The 15,045-nt window shown below is 46.2% G+C and overlaps 1 protein-coding gene across 1 annotated transcript in view; it reads right to left on the minus strand.

The window, feature by feature from the left end:
* The window catches only part of LOC131911158 (rho GTPase-activating protein 10-like), a 72,743-nt gene that overhangs the window by 56,605 nt on the left and 1,093 nt on the right, over positions 1-15,045 (minus strand). The window contains 2 exon segments of the mRNA XM_059263095.1: positions 6,444-6,505; positions 6,582-6,677. Coding sequence (XP_059119078.1) covers positions 6,444-6,505; positions 6,582-6,677 — 158 coding nt within the window.

Raw genomic sequence — 15,045 nt, forward strand, 5'->3', positions numbered from 1 at the left:
ATATTTTTTAGGTAGACAAGTTGTCCTGCCTGTCCCGCACTTCCAGTATAAAAAGGAGGTACTGAACACTGATGTCTAAGGACCTCTGGACACCACTGGAAAGCTCTGCCTTCCATCTCCCAAAGGCACTGTTCCTCAAAGCTTTTCTAACCCTCTGGTCCACACCCTTACTCTGATTTGCCCAAATCCTCAGAAACTGAGCCCTTGCAGGCTGGCAAGAAAACCAAGATCAGTCTGTTCAAAGGATTTACTCAGAGAAGTAAACACAGTGTGAAGGGCCGTTCGGAGATGCTCATAAATGCCGCAGCACTATTTTAAAAGTCCCTAGACTCCTGGACAGCTGCCCACCTCAGATAAGTACACCGTGTGCTGTCAGGCCACACGGAGGAGCAGCGCAGGAATGCTGGCCGCGCTTCCCTCACAGCATGCACAGACACAAGCCTGCCAGTGCTGGCCTCTGGCTGGGTCAGGCCCAGCTCCCTAGTTTAGGTTCCTCACATCCACAGTCAGGTTAGAAACACTAGGAGAAAAACTACTCACTTAGAAGCCCTTTCCTGACACCACTGTGATATCTGTCTAGAGGGTGGGGCATGTCCACTCGTGGAGACCAAACTCTGGGTGTGGAGGCAAATAGTGACTTATTTTCCTAAACCGGTATTCTGTCTACTTCCCTTTCCAGTGAGTCACTGGATTTCAGTTCCTAGTTTTGCTTGACCAGGGACTGAACTTTCATACTGAGCACACTCCACCGCTAAGCCACACCCACAATCTCAGGAATTTATTTAATAGCAACGGAAGAGGACATGGCAGACTCAAACAGCCTTCCCTCTTTCCCAAGTGGAACTAGTTTTCCCTCAAGGAGGCCCCGGCATTCCAGCTCATCTGGGCTTAACTGGCTAATGGCTCATCACCCGCTCTCCAGGAGACCTCCCTGAATTCCCGTGCCTCTGTTACTGCAAAGTGACTGAGTACACAGGCTCTCGCCCATCTCCCGGGGATATCCACTACACAAGGAAGAGCTGTCATTGCTGTCACAACCGGCCCCTGGATGTAGTAAGCACACAGTGGTACTGGCTGAACTAAACACAGCCCCGCTTAGGCATACACAAGGCACAAGAGCATATGGCCGTCAGCTTCATCGGATGGGGTTCTTGGCCGATGGCTGCACTTCTAAACACGTGTATTTACCCTTTAAAGCCCAAAGTCCTACAGAATACTTGTTCAGTAAAAAAACTTTCTACAACATTTGGCTTTGGTCTTAGCCTTCTACAGATTTTAACTTTTTTTCCCTTTACTGATTTAGCCTTAACTATGAATATGATCATGCTTATTTTCCAATGATCATGCTTCACTGTTAATTAATGTCAGACAATGGAAAATACTGATTATTTTTGAAGATTTAATAATCACTAAAATTACACTAACCTTCTCAGAAAGGATCTCACAGCTGGCTCATTCTGCTTTCTTTTCCCACCCATGGCCTTTAGCTGCCAGCTTACACTAACTGTAAGAGGCTTGGAGACTGAATTTTGTTCTGAGTTCCCAGAATGCACCTGCATTCAGTCTAGCTGCTCAGGCCCCTCCTTGCTGCCCAAGAGCACTAAGGACCTCCTTGGGCCTCAGGCCACTGCTCCCAGCTTCAGGACAGCTCCTGTCCCCAACAGCCACAGGATTAGCTGACCGCCTCTCCCTGATGACCACACTTCCTACCTTTGTCTATTTTAATTAACTTGCTAATTACCAGCTCTTCTCCAGGGCCACATTGAACGTTTCTTGCATATCTGTTCTCATTCTAAGTTTACAGCTGCCTTGGTCTCCAAATGTCACAACCATTTCTTCAAAAGCTTTCAAAAGATCTCAAAGACACATGATGATTTTATCCAGTTTTCCTGCTTCAAAAGAGGTGATCTCAGAAGATCACAGAAAATCACTCAATGTCAGTTGGATAAATGGCACACGCCTTTCAACTTTTATTAACTTCACTGCCAACTCTATGGTGCCTTGGGAGACTTCTACTTCTAAAGATGCCAGTAGAGAGTATTGGCTCGCTGCATGTGACGGTGCATGCCTATCCTCCAGCACTCAGGAGGTTGCATGTGATGGTGCACATCTACGCCCAGCACTGGAGAGGCTGCATGTGACGGTGCATGCCTATCCTCCAGCATTAAGGAGGCTGCATGTGGTGGTGCATGCCTATCCTCCAGCATTCAGAAGGCTGCGTGTGTTGATGCATTGCTATCTCCCAGCACTCAGAGGGAAAGCAGGGTGACTACAAGCTTGAGAACAACCTAGGCTACAAGGAAGCCTTGTCCCCCCCAAAAACACATAAATTATAAATTCTGGTTAGGGGAAAAGGTGAAAACCCTACAAATTTGCAGTGACTTGGAAATTTACCATCAAATGTCATCTATTTGAATGACGCTGCAGAGGGACCAACTGCTACTGAGAGAGACAGAGAAGGGATGACTCTGACCCTGAACTGTTTCCTGGAATAAAGGCGTTTTGTCCATGTTGTTGTTAAAGTGAGACTCGCCCACACATCCTGAGGTATTCGTACTTGAAATGTGTATGTTCGTACATGAGATGACCCGATGCTGGGCTTTGAGTCAAAATGGCAGCAGGGGGATTAGGAATACGGGATAAACAGGATCAGATGTGACGCTGAGTGCTGAGAACAAGTAATTTAACACTATATTCTAGTAATGCTTTCCATTTCCCAAACTAAACTGGAGTATCCTGGTCACATCGTCGGGTGCCTGTGGCTTCCCACTGCTTCCTCTCCGGCAGGTATTTCGGTCCCACGTCTCAGTTTTGTAGGTTTGGGTGGGTTTGGTTTCATTTTTCAAGACAGGATTTCTCTGTGTCCTGGAACTCACTCTGTAGACCAGGCTGGCCTCCAAATCACAGAGCTCTACCAGCCTCTGCCTCCCAAGTGCTGGGATTAAAGGTGTGCGCCACCACACCTGGCCCACATGTCAGTTTTAACATGCTGTACCATTCTTCTGGGGTTCAAGGCCTTCCACAGACACAATCCTACTCTCACATCTGCCCTGCCCCAGGAACCCAACCTTCCTACACTCCTCTTACCTCAGACAGAGACATGGTCAGCTGCCACCACAGCCAAGATTAAATCATCAGTCAGCTAGCAGCATCTCTATGAACCACGCTATCTACATCAGAATCTAAAACCACATTCCAGTTTCTTGACCTCATCGATTTACTCCAAGAAACTGAATACAAAACTCAACCATCAAGGCAGAGAGTGGTCACATGGTATTTCTGTAAAAGTCTAAACTCCAGCCCCATTCTACCTAGAACCCCGTTCCTGCACACACCAGGATATCTAACAGTCCTTTACCAAAAAGGCCCTCAACACTTAACCACTACCTCTCTGCCCAGCTCACCCACAGCTCCTTACCCATCTCTGTTCTGAACTATAGCACTCTTCACTGCCTGATGGCACATGTCTACTCATTACCTCCCTCGCTAGCAAATAAAACTGTGGATGCAGGTACTTCACAAAGTTTGCTACCTAGCCCTCAGATTCCAACCAATAAAAAGAACATAAAATGTCAATAAATGCTGGCCACATGCTCGAGATCCCAGAAAAGAATGTCTAAACATCAAAGAAAGTACATGCACACAGCTCTTATGTAACATAAACCAAGACATTCCAGCCGGGCGGTGGTGGTGGTGGTGCATGCCTTTAATCCCAGCACTCGGGAGGCAGAGGCAGGCGGATCTCTGTGAGTTCGAGGCCAGCCTGGTCTACAAAGCGAGTTCCAGGAAAGGTGCAAAGCTACACAGAGAAACCCTGTTTCAAAAAAACCAAAAGGAAAAAAAAAAAGACATTCCATTACCACCCCACATGCCTCCACTTCACAGTGTGGAAAGGTGGTCTCGTGGCACTATTTGGATCAAATGTCATATTTAGTTTTTACTGAACAGCTGAGAAATGAGTGACTATAACATTATACAAACACTAATTGAACTTACCAGTGTGTGCCAGGAAAAGCCCATGTGATAACACTACCTTCACATGCACACCATGAAATTCTGAGTATGTTTGTGTACATGTTCTTAGGTGTACACACCTGTTTGCAGATCCATGTGTTTACACAGATGTGTACATGGGCCCAAGGTTGACGGCAGGTGTTACCTCCTCCCCTTCATTTTTGAGGGTGGGTCTCACTGAACCTGCAGCTCACTACCAATTCAGTACCTCGCTAGCAAGCAAGCCCCAGGATCCTCCCGTCTCCACCCCTCAGGCACTAGGATGGCATGTGCACACTGATGCACCCTTGGCCTTCCTGCATGTGTGCTGGGAATCCTAACCTGAATCACGACATGTGTGTGGCAAGCACTTTACCAAATGAGACATCGTCCCAGCTCCGTGCAAGGATTTTGTTTGTTTTTGTTTTTGCATTTTTGAGACAGGGTTTCTCTGTGTAACCCTGGCTGTCCTGGAACTCACTCTGTAGACCAGGCTGGCCTCAAACTCACAGAGATCCACCTGCCTCTGCCTCCCGAGTGCTGGGATAAAAGTGCTGGGATAAAATGCCACCTCTGCCCACCCTCTGTGGAATTTTTAACATCCAGAAAATATCTCAGAATGTAGGGCATAGTGCAAATTATGAGATTTTAGAAAACGTGTTTGTGCTACTCCTAAAATCAAAATGAATTCCATCCTTTGGTTTTGACCCTAATGCACATGCTCCTGACAGAAACTCCACTAGCCACCACCTGGGAAATTAAAGCATGTGGGTGGGCAGCTGGCTACAGGGTAATCGGGGAAGCTCAGGGTTCTAGCTCCTACTTCATCATGAGACCTTGGGCAGACCATGTGCCTCAGTTTATAAAACAGAGTGGAGGGATTATCTTCTTTACAGACTTGGCATGATAACCAAAAGACTTAAAGTGAGGTAAATAGCTGAGAGCAACGCCAGCATACAGTCATGGCTAACTGTTCCAGTTACCGTGCTCAGTACCAGTAGCGTTATCACCTCGGAACCCACTCACACATCAGCGTAATTCTAGGCAGTGTTTATTCTGGAGAACCAAGAACGGTATTTTATTATATTGTTTCTGTGGGACACTGAACCCAGTGTCTTCTGCAAGTTCTAATTATTTTAAAATGGTAGGTGGGGGAGGGGGGCAGTGAGAACAGTATGTGGAAACCCGGTGGTAATCACACTGTGAGTCTTTGTTTAACTGGGAAAGACACACAAACTTACAAGAAAGGCAAATATCATCTAATCCCCCCTGAAATGTCATTGCTGAGTTCACAGGTATTCACAAAGCACCAGGCACTCAGAGCATGCTGCATGGAGAAGCAGCCCTCATTAGAATCAGGATCACACTATGTCACTGCAGAGGAACTTCAGAGCCAGCCAGGTCTCAGCTCTGTCCACCCTCACAGACTAGAAACCAATACCGCTGTCTGCCCTCAGACTAGAAACCCAGAGCTCTGTCCACCCTCAGACTAGAAACTCAGAGCTCTGTCCACCCTCACAGACTAGAAACTCAGAGCTCTGTCCACCCTCACAGACTAGAAACTCAGAGCTCTGTCCACCCTCAGACTAGAAACCCAGAGCTCTGTCCGCCCTCAGACTAGAAACCCAGAGCTCTGTCCACCCTCACAGACTAGAAACCCAGAGCTCTGTCCACCCTCACAGACTAGAAACTCAGAGCTCTGTCCACCCTCACAGACTAGAAACCCAGAGCTCTGTCCACCCTCAGACTAGAAACCCAGAGCTCTGTCCATCCTCAGACTAGAAACCCAGAGCTCTGTCCATCCTCAGACTAGAAACCCAGAGCTCTGTCCATCCTCACAGACTAGAAACTCAGAGCTCTGTCCACCCTCACAGACTAGAAACCCAGAGCTCTGTCCACCCTCACAGACTAGAAACCCAGAGCTCTGTCCACCCTCACAGACTAGAAACCCAGAGCTCTGTCCACCCTCACAGACTAGAAACCCAGAGCTCTGTCCACCCTCACAGACTAGAAACCCAGAGCTCTGTCCACCCTCACAGACTAGAAACCCAGAGCTCTGTCCACCCTCACAGACTAGAAACTCAGAGCTACGGCTCAAAACCATCCTTCCACTCCCTCTACCTCCAAGTGCACATCTCTTCCTTCAGCTTTAGGGTATGTTCAGCCCCTGCATGGCATTTACATAAGCCAAAGGCTCTGCTAACAAAAGGCAAACCAGCACCCACCTTCTACTTTACAAGTGAAAAAAGACTGCCTGAGGTCCAGAACCTTGCCCAAGAACTGATCACTACCAGAACCACCATGGACCCAGAAACCAGAGCTTTGAAACCCCATCCAAAGCTCCCCCATTATAAGCACTAAGTTCATCAAAACTTCTGTCCAGCTTCACAGCCCAGACTGTCCCCTCCTAGAAATCTGCTCATCAGTACATTCACATTCCTGATACTCACCATGATCTCTCTCTGTTCTTCAAGATTCTTCAAAAAGTTGGAAAATTCCCGTAAGGAAGCATCTGTAAGGAGAAAGGCATGATGAGTTTGTGTTGGGCGTGGCAGAGGAAAGCAAACCAGACCTCATGCCTTTTTTACCTATGCATCGCTCATCATCAGTCTCGGCGTCCCCAATAAACTCGAACTTAAAGTCTCTGAGCGAATGAGCAAACTTCCGCTGGGCTGCAGAAAGACCTAGAAAGAAAGGCACAGAGATGAACAGGGCCCTTGCTTTAAAGCCAAGGACTACCACAAAATCCATTTCTGTTGGGATTGGTAGACTGTTAGGGTTGCACCACTCAGCATGTGAAAAGGCATGATCCAACCCATCGCTCTCCATCTGGCACATGCCCGGGTCACCTGTCTCCCTCCCACACTAGAAAACCCACCGTAACCCTACCCCTGCCCGCTTTCCCCAGCTGATCACTGCACATCTCTCAGCACTTTCCTCAGTCAGGGCAGAATTTATTCTGAAGTTCACAAGGTAATTAGCATCCATCTGATAGCACTCCTCAGGACTATGGAAAATCTAGACAGCTAACCACATCCTCTGAACTGATACTGCCATCACCAAAACCCCCCACTACCAACACCCCAACAAGGTTTTGGCATAATTCCTCACATAGAAAAAGCTGACTAATACAGGACTAATGATGCTGATTAAGCCGAAACTCTAAAGAGGACTGAAAATAAGCATACAACCGCAAAATATAAATAACTGCTTTAAAAACTGAACTTTTTCTTAATTTGGCAAAGCATGCACATCACAAGAGGAAGTGAAAGAAATTAAAGTGGCCTGTAGCCACATGAAAAGGTGCTCCGTCTTCAGTGGTCAGAAATCTAAAACAAAGACCTCAGACAGCTGAGTCTCCTAAATGCCAAAGTCTATAAAGAAACAAACCTCTCGCTGGCAAAATTGGCATAATTGCTTTGGTAGTTTAGCAATTTCAGGTAAATTTGATGAAGTCCTATGACCCAGAAAGTTAGGCAGATTTCTAAGATAAAACTCTTGCACATGGATATTTGCCGTATGCAACAGAGAACTCTCAGAAAGACTCATCCCTGGAAACTGAGTCGGGACTATCTGCGAACAGCACCAAATACAAGAACAACGAACATCCTACATAGCCGCACGAGTGAAGCACAGAAGACTAACATGGAGGTAACTCTCACAACTGGGAGAGGAAGAAGAACGCTCTCACTGTAGAGAAGACATGATGGAGGCTTCCTCTTCTACTTCATGCCACGCACTTCTTTTAAGTACTGGTGGACTGCAGCCTCACTTTTGACACCTCTGTTATTCACTTAGCTGTCAGAACACACTGCGCCAGATATGGCGGCCCGTGGCTATGATTCCAGACTTGGGAGATAGGGACAAGAGAATTGCAATGAGCTCATGGACACTGGACGACAGAGAAACTATCTCATAACCCCATCCAACCCCAACAGAGAAGAGCATCACGCAAGTCAGTCATATCTGTATGCATGCATTTAAGCTGTTAAAAATGTTCCTTTGAATCTGAGCGTGTATACATATAATCTGAAGCTGTTTCCTCAATATCCAGATTACCACTGAAAGAGCGAAGGTCTTCCATTTAAAGACAGTATGTTGTAAGGACAGAATTAAATGTTATAGAATGATACTTTTTAAATAACAGTTTTGCAACATTAATGTTCTAATTCCAGCTGGGCATGATGGCCCATGCCTTTAAGCACTCTGGAGGCAAAGGCAGACAGACCTCTGTGAGTTCGAGGCCAGCCTGATCTTCAAAGTGAGTTTCAGGATAGCTAGGGCTGTAACACAGAGAAACTCTGTCTCAAAAAAAAACAAAAAATTTTTTTTTTTATAATTCCTCATGTTATTTGCATAGCTAATCTAACATTGCTCCTCCCAAACGTAATACCTTCCTTGTGCTAAACATTTAGGCTTTTCTTTTTCTTTTAACGAATTTATTTTCAGTTTTGGTTGATCTTCTAGTGATGGAGCTCATGTTTGTACCATTTAAACATCTGACCACATCAAAATCTGCTCCTTTTAACAATTACAAATGTAACTACTTTTCCACTGCTTAGAATAGTTTAGCTTTCCTTTTTCTGTTTGAGGTGAAGAAGGAAGCCAGGGCTTGTGCATACTACACCCCACCTCTACTGAGAACATTTTAAATTCATGTATTTTTCCAATTTCAGATCTATGCTGCTTTTCCAAACAACAGAAGGTGTGGTTTCAGTTTAGTAAATTTAATGTAGCCCATCAAAAGCTTTTTCTCTCTAGCAGCAGCACATGTGAAACCCAACCAGTTTCTGATGACTAGTTACAAAGGCCAGCTCCAGTCCTCTACTAGGGAAGGACAGGAGGAGGCCACTGGAGGAAAGTTTCCTTTACTGACACGGACTTCCACTATTATTTCACTGATTTCTCATGAGCTGGCAGGCTGGTACTGATGTGTGTGGCGTATTAAGATTTACAGATAGATCAAGAACCTAACCAGGGCAGCTGACATCTTTGGACTGCTCAGAGTGTCTCAGACCTCCACACAAGTCCCTTCCTGACGCCATTTCAACTTCCAAGGCATTTCACATTATTCCCAGGTCCTCTGCCCAGATTCCATTTCTGCAGGTTCACTACTGACACTGTGGCACCACCGTTCACCCTGGCACTGTGGCACCACCGTTCACCCTGGCACTGTGGCACCACCGTTCACTACTGATACTGTGGCACCACCGTTCACCCTGGCACTGTGGCACCACCGTTCACCCTGGCACTGTGGCACCACCGTTCACTACTGACACTGTGGCACCACCGTTCACCCTGGCACTGTGGCGCCAGTGTCATGTCCTGCAATGTTGCTGAATTTGTGTATCTGGTCTAAGAAGGCCGAGAGTGCTTTTAAGGTTCTCCATACCGAAGGTCCTGTGGCAAGTGGGACAATGCGACTTCCTCTTTTGTAACTTGAATATCTCACTGCTTTTGCTTCTCTGATGACTCCAAGACTTCCAGCAATGAAAGTGGTGAGAGCAGAGGCCTGTGACTTGTTACAGACCTTAGAAAGCTGTCAGCATTTCCCGAGTGCAGTGACAGCTGCGGCCTGTCTTCTGGATCGCGTTCAGGTACATTGCTTCTGTATCTAATATCTAACGCTGTTTTCACCATGAGAGACAATGACAGCTGCGGCCTGTCTTCTGGATCGCGTTCAGGTACATTGCTTCTGTATCTAATATCTAACGCTGTTTTCACCACAAAAGAATGCTGACTTTTACCAAGCTCTTCCTCTATATAAAGAACTATAGAGTTTTGTTCTTCACTGGTTGATTTCATATACATATTAATTTGCAGATGCCGAATCATGCCTGTGATAAATTCTACTTGATCACAGTGCATATCTTTGTAATACTCCATAGACTGGAATTGGTAGTGTTTTGTTGAAATCTGCGCATCTAGGTTCAAAGATAATATCCTACAGTTTTATTCTTTCTTGAATCGATTCAATCGTTTTGGTTTTAAAGTATACATGTGTGAGTGCAGGTGCGCATGTGGGATTAGAACATTGGTGTCAGCTCTCTCCTGCTACTTTTCAGGATCCAAGGGTCACACTCAGGTTGTCAGGACTGTGCACAGCACCTCCCCGCACTGAGCCATCTCACCGCCCATTTCATCCCTGCGCCCTGGCCTGGCTTTGATGTTAAAGGAATGCGATCCTGTGGAACACACTGAGAAGAATTCCTTCCTCTTCAACTTCCTGGAATAACTAAAGAAGTGGTCTTCACTGTTTTTATGATGTTCAACAGTAAAACTGCCTGGCCCTAAGGCTTAACATTTATTCATTTCATTTTAGAAACAGATCTCTCTTTCACAGCCCAAGTCAGCCTAAAACTCACAGTGATTCCTCCTGCCTCAACTTCCTGACAGTAGGTTCGCAGGACTGAGTCACCCACCACACCATGCTCTTGGTATTCACTCTGATGGGCGGTTTCTAATTGCTGACTCAACCTTCCGCTGCGTACTGATCTGCTCACGGGTTTTCTATTTCCTGATGGTTAAACTGGGAAGCATGCAAGTGTCCAGGCTGTTTGCTGTGTCTGCTCAGGTTTCCTCCTTCAGGATTTCATCTTGGTAGAAGTACATGTCCAGCAATGCTTATGGTTTTCTCTCCTTTATCACACTTGTTGATATACATTTGTTCTTAACAACTGCTAAGAAATCCTTTCACAGCCTCAGCTCACAATCTGGTTTGGGAAGCCCCCGGACCCCCACACGATGGCCTCTGTGTGCCAATGGTAACTTTCTACATGAGAAAAGTGATTCTTTATGGCAGATCCATCTACTTATTAACAACGTTTAGTTAAAACCATGAAACAACAGACAAAGTCAGAGCCTGGCCTCCCTGATTACGCTCCTGTAGGCAACTCTGAAGTTGCAAAGTGTGACATTGGCCATGAAAGACTCACTACCTAGTGAGGGTTTCTGTTGCTGTGAGAGAACACTAACTAAAATCAACTTGGGGAAGAAAGCTCATCATGAAGAAAAGCCAGGGCAGGAACGCAGAGAAGAACCTGGAGGCAGAACTGAAGCACAGGCTGGGGAGGATTGCGGTTATTGACTTGCTTGTTCTCCACGGTTGTGCAGCTGCCTTTCACATACAACAGAGGACCGCCCACCCAGGGCCAGACACCCCCTTGTCATGAAGAATCAAGGAATGACTCACAGACACACCCACAGGCCAAAATGATGGAGGAACTAAGGTTCTCCCTTGCCAACTTGACACAACCTAGACCTGACTAGCACATACCCCTAAATCTCCCACAGTTTCTACTCCCAACATCTAAAGTACCAGTGGGATGCTTGAAGAACTATGGCATACTCCATCATCCTAAACTTGAAAAGAAAATGAACAATGAGTATAGCATGCTTTTCTCAGTGTGCTGGTTAGTTTTATGTCAACTTGACACAGGTATAGTCATCTAGGAGGGAACCTCAATTAAGAAAATGTAAAAAAAAAAAAAAAAAAAAAAAAAAAAAGGAGGGGCGTTGGAGAGATGGTTCGGGGGTTAAGATCATTGGCTATTCTTCCAGAAGTCCTGAGTTCAATTCCCAGCAACCACATAGTGGCTCACAACCATCTATAGTGAGATCTGGTGCCCTCTTCTGGTCTGCAGGCATACATGCAGGTAGAACACTACATAGATAGATAGATAGATAGATAGATAGATAGATAGATAGATAGATAGATAGATAAATCTTTTTTAAAAAAAGAAAGAAAAGAAAAAAAGAAAATGTCTCCACAAGATCATGCTGCAGGAGAGCCTGCAGGGCATTTGTGTAATTAGTGGAGGGAAGGACCATCCCCCAGCCCACGGTGGGTAGTGCCACCCCTGGTCTGGGAGTCCTGGGTTCTATAAGAAAGCAGGCGAAGAAAGCCAGGGAAAGCAAGCCAATAAGCAGGACTCCTCCATGACCTCTGCACCAGCTCCTGCCTCCAGGTTCCTGCCCTACTTGAGTTCCTGTCCTGACTTCCTCCAGTGATGAACAGTGATATGGAAGTATAAGCCAAACAAGCCCTTTCCTCCCCAAGATGCCTTGGCTGTGGTGTTTCATCACAAAAACAGCAACCCTGACTACGATACCCAGTAAAGTGCAGGCATTTTACAAATCATATCGGGCTCCACCACCCTTGTTAAATAGAGAAACTGCACCTAGAAGTAGCTTGTATTCCTTGGCATATAGAAACCTAAACAATCAGACTGTCAATTGCATAAGAGTCCACCAAGGAAGCTGATGCCTATCATGCACATTCAAGCCAGAACCCAAATCCACCGATGTATGATTTATAGAACAGGGTGCAAATTCTAAGAACTTGGTAGTTTCATGTCAGATTCTTGCCAAGGAAATAATGCTGATATTAACCCATGAAACTTGGAAGTAAAACAAAACCCCTCCAGGACTGTGAGCTGCCTTCAAACTTCCATGTCTTCTGACAACAGCAGCAGCAGCACCATACACTAAGAGCACTGTGGCTTCTTTCTACAAGTCAAAAAAAGGAAAGTAAATAACTCATTTTGCAAGCTTTAAAAAAAAAAATAGTGCAAACATCCTCGTGAGCCCACAATGCATTCTTGAGCTAGTCTAGGCCTGAAGGCCATACTGGAGACTGTGCTAAGAGCACTCAAGGGCCAACAGTATCTGGTAACATCGAGTTAAGTGTTCATGGCCTTAACTTCCGAAGTCTGAGTGGTGTGAGTGGTCTATGAACTAATTTCTTATTCACAGAATAAATAGTATCTGAAGTCACTGGAATGACTGGAAATGACACACTGCTGGGGTAAAGGGACATCAGATTGAACCTACAAAGGAACATATGTCCCAAAACAAATACATACACCTGAAGAGGACACTTAAAACCTAGCATACCACTTAACAACCAAATACAAAATAATCTACTAGTTATAAAAACTCTTTGGACGTCCCCCTATAAAAATAGCACCATCAATCTTCCCTAAACCATGTGCAATTCAGATGCAGTGTACACATTCCTCAGAAGGAGCAACTATGGCTGGGGGCAGAATGGAGCCTCTGCCACAACCAACTACCAAACGGGAAAGGGATGCTGGCAACGTCCAGGCCACTGGCTTTCCAACTGTCGGAGGACAGGTTCTTTTGTTAAAGAAAACCTTACTTATAGTAGAAGCAGGCACACGCACATGCCCATACACCCGCACACACGCACGCACACGCACACACGCACACACCACGCAAAGATCAAACAGGTAACATGTGTTTCCTATCAGTGATACTACAAAAGTGACCACAGTACAGTGGCTTTATTATCACTCAGTTCATGGAGGTCAAGAACATGTGCTCTAACAACTGAAAAAGCAGTGAGTCATGCAATGGTTTAGAGGGCTAAAAATCAAAGTACACACAGGGCTTCACTCCCTCTGAAGGGTCTAGGGTCCCACCTTGTAGAGGATGCCCACATTGCTTAGCTCACGGGTCGCAGCACCAATGGCCTCACTCTGAATTCTGTCATCACATGCCCTTCTGCGACTTTTTAGGACCCACCAGAACTGTATTTGGCCCAAGGACAATCCAGGATCCATAATTTAGTGGCATCTTCAAGGTTTTCCTTCAGTTTTCAAGTGCAGGCCCTCACAATGGAAGGAGCTCCAAGGACCACCCTGCATTCACAGCTCGTGCGGCATGCGCTATCACATCAACTCAGCTAACAGCTCGTGCGGTCGTGCGGCATGCGCTATCACATCAACTCAGCTAACAGCTCGTGCGGTCGTGCGGCATGCGCTATTACATCAACTCAGCTAACAGCTCGTGCGGCATGCGCTATTACATCAACTCAGCTAACAGCTCGTGCATTGCGCACACACAGCCGTGAAGACGCAGTTTTGGCAACTTGCTCAAATTCCTATAACCCGAGAAGTGTCAGAGATCAGAAAGGCTGCTCAGGTGGAGGGAGGGTGACAGACTGGCTCCACGAGTAGCCGCCTCCCAGAGGACCCTGATGAGGTCAGAGGCTTGCCCAATCTGAAAACACCTGACACATCTTCACTTGACTGTCCAAGGAACAAAGGCATCACACTGAGTGACCAACTCCATGTCACACACCCATTCTAGGGGAACTCTACCAGGGATCAGGCCTGTTCTCTCTCAGGCATGTCAGAACTGTTTGCGGTGTTTGGCATAATCTCTGGAGGTACAGAGTGGCAAGAGCAGGCACTCCTGTGTGCAAAGGATACACAGTCCAACAAAGAGCACACCCCAAAGACAGGCAGCTAGGGACATGCACTCAGGTGTTTGCATGCATGCCTGAAGAATCAACGTGTGTTTGGGAGTAAAGAGTCACGGTCAGGTTTTGGGGGCAAATGCATGGGCCAGTTCAATCCCTGTCTCCAGTTCAATTTCACATCATAAACAAGGATGGCAACACTGCTTGATGAAAATTAACTTGGCAATTCTAGGGTAGTAACTAAATACAGGCTTAAAAAACTGGGTCCTACAGAATTATTTATTTGGCTCTTACTTTCATTAAATTTCCTTCTGACTCTCTCAGATGCTCTGGTTGTTGTGTTTTAAAAACGGCGGAAAGGAGTCACACCATAGAACAGGGCCCATGTAGGAGGTTTACTGAGGGGAAGAGGAGAGAGAAGGGGCAGGGAAGGGGGCAGGGATCAGTCCCTGCGGACGGACGAGAAAGGAGAGAGAGATGGGAGGTGTACAAGGCCCACCTTTTATAAGGAAACATAATGAATGCACACAGGGGGTGTTCTTAGTGGCTGCAGCTGAGGTGTAGCCTGTCAGGACCCTAAGGGCAGGCCAGTGCAGATGCCTAAATGCTAACATTGGTTATACTTCCACAACAACGGCCTCACAAATGCCTAACAGCATTCGGATTCTCAAGTCCAGGCCTAATTTAAAGGATTTGGGGTGGGAGCCTGATCTTAGAGGCAATATAATGTAATGAAACTACTTCACCATAGGAGAGAAATCAAGCAGCAGACGGGCAGTGTGGCTCATGAAGAGGAGAAAGGCATTCGATCACTCCAGATAGACTTG

This window comes from Peromyscus eremicus, chromosome 5 (genome assembly GCF_949786415.1).
Source record: "Peromyscus eremicus chromosome 5, PerEre_H2_v1, whole genome shotgun sequence".
In the NCBI taxonomy this organism is placed as follows: Eukaryota; Metazoa; Chordata; class Mammalia; order Rodentia; family Cricetidae; genus Peromyscus; species Peromyscus eremicus.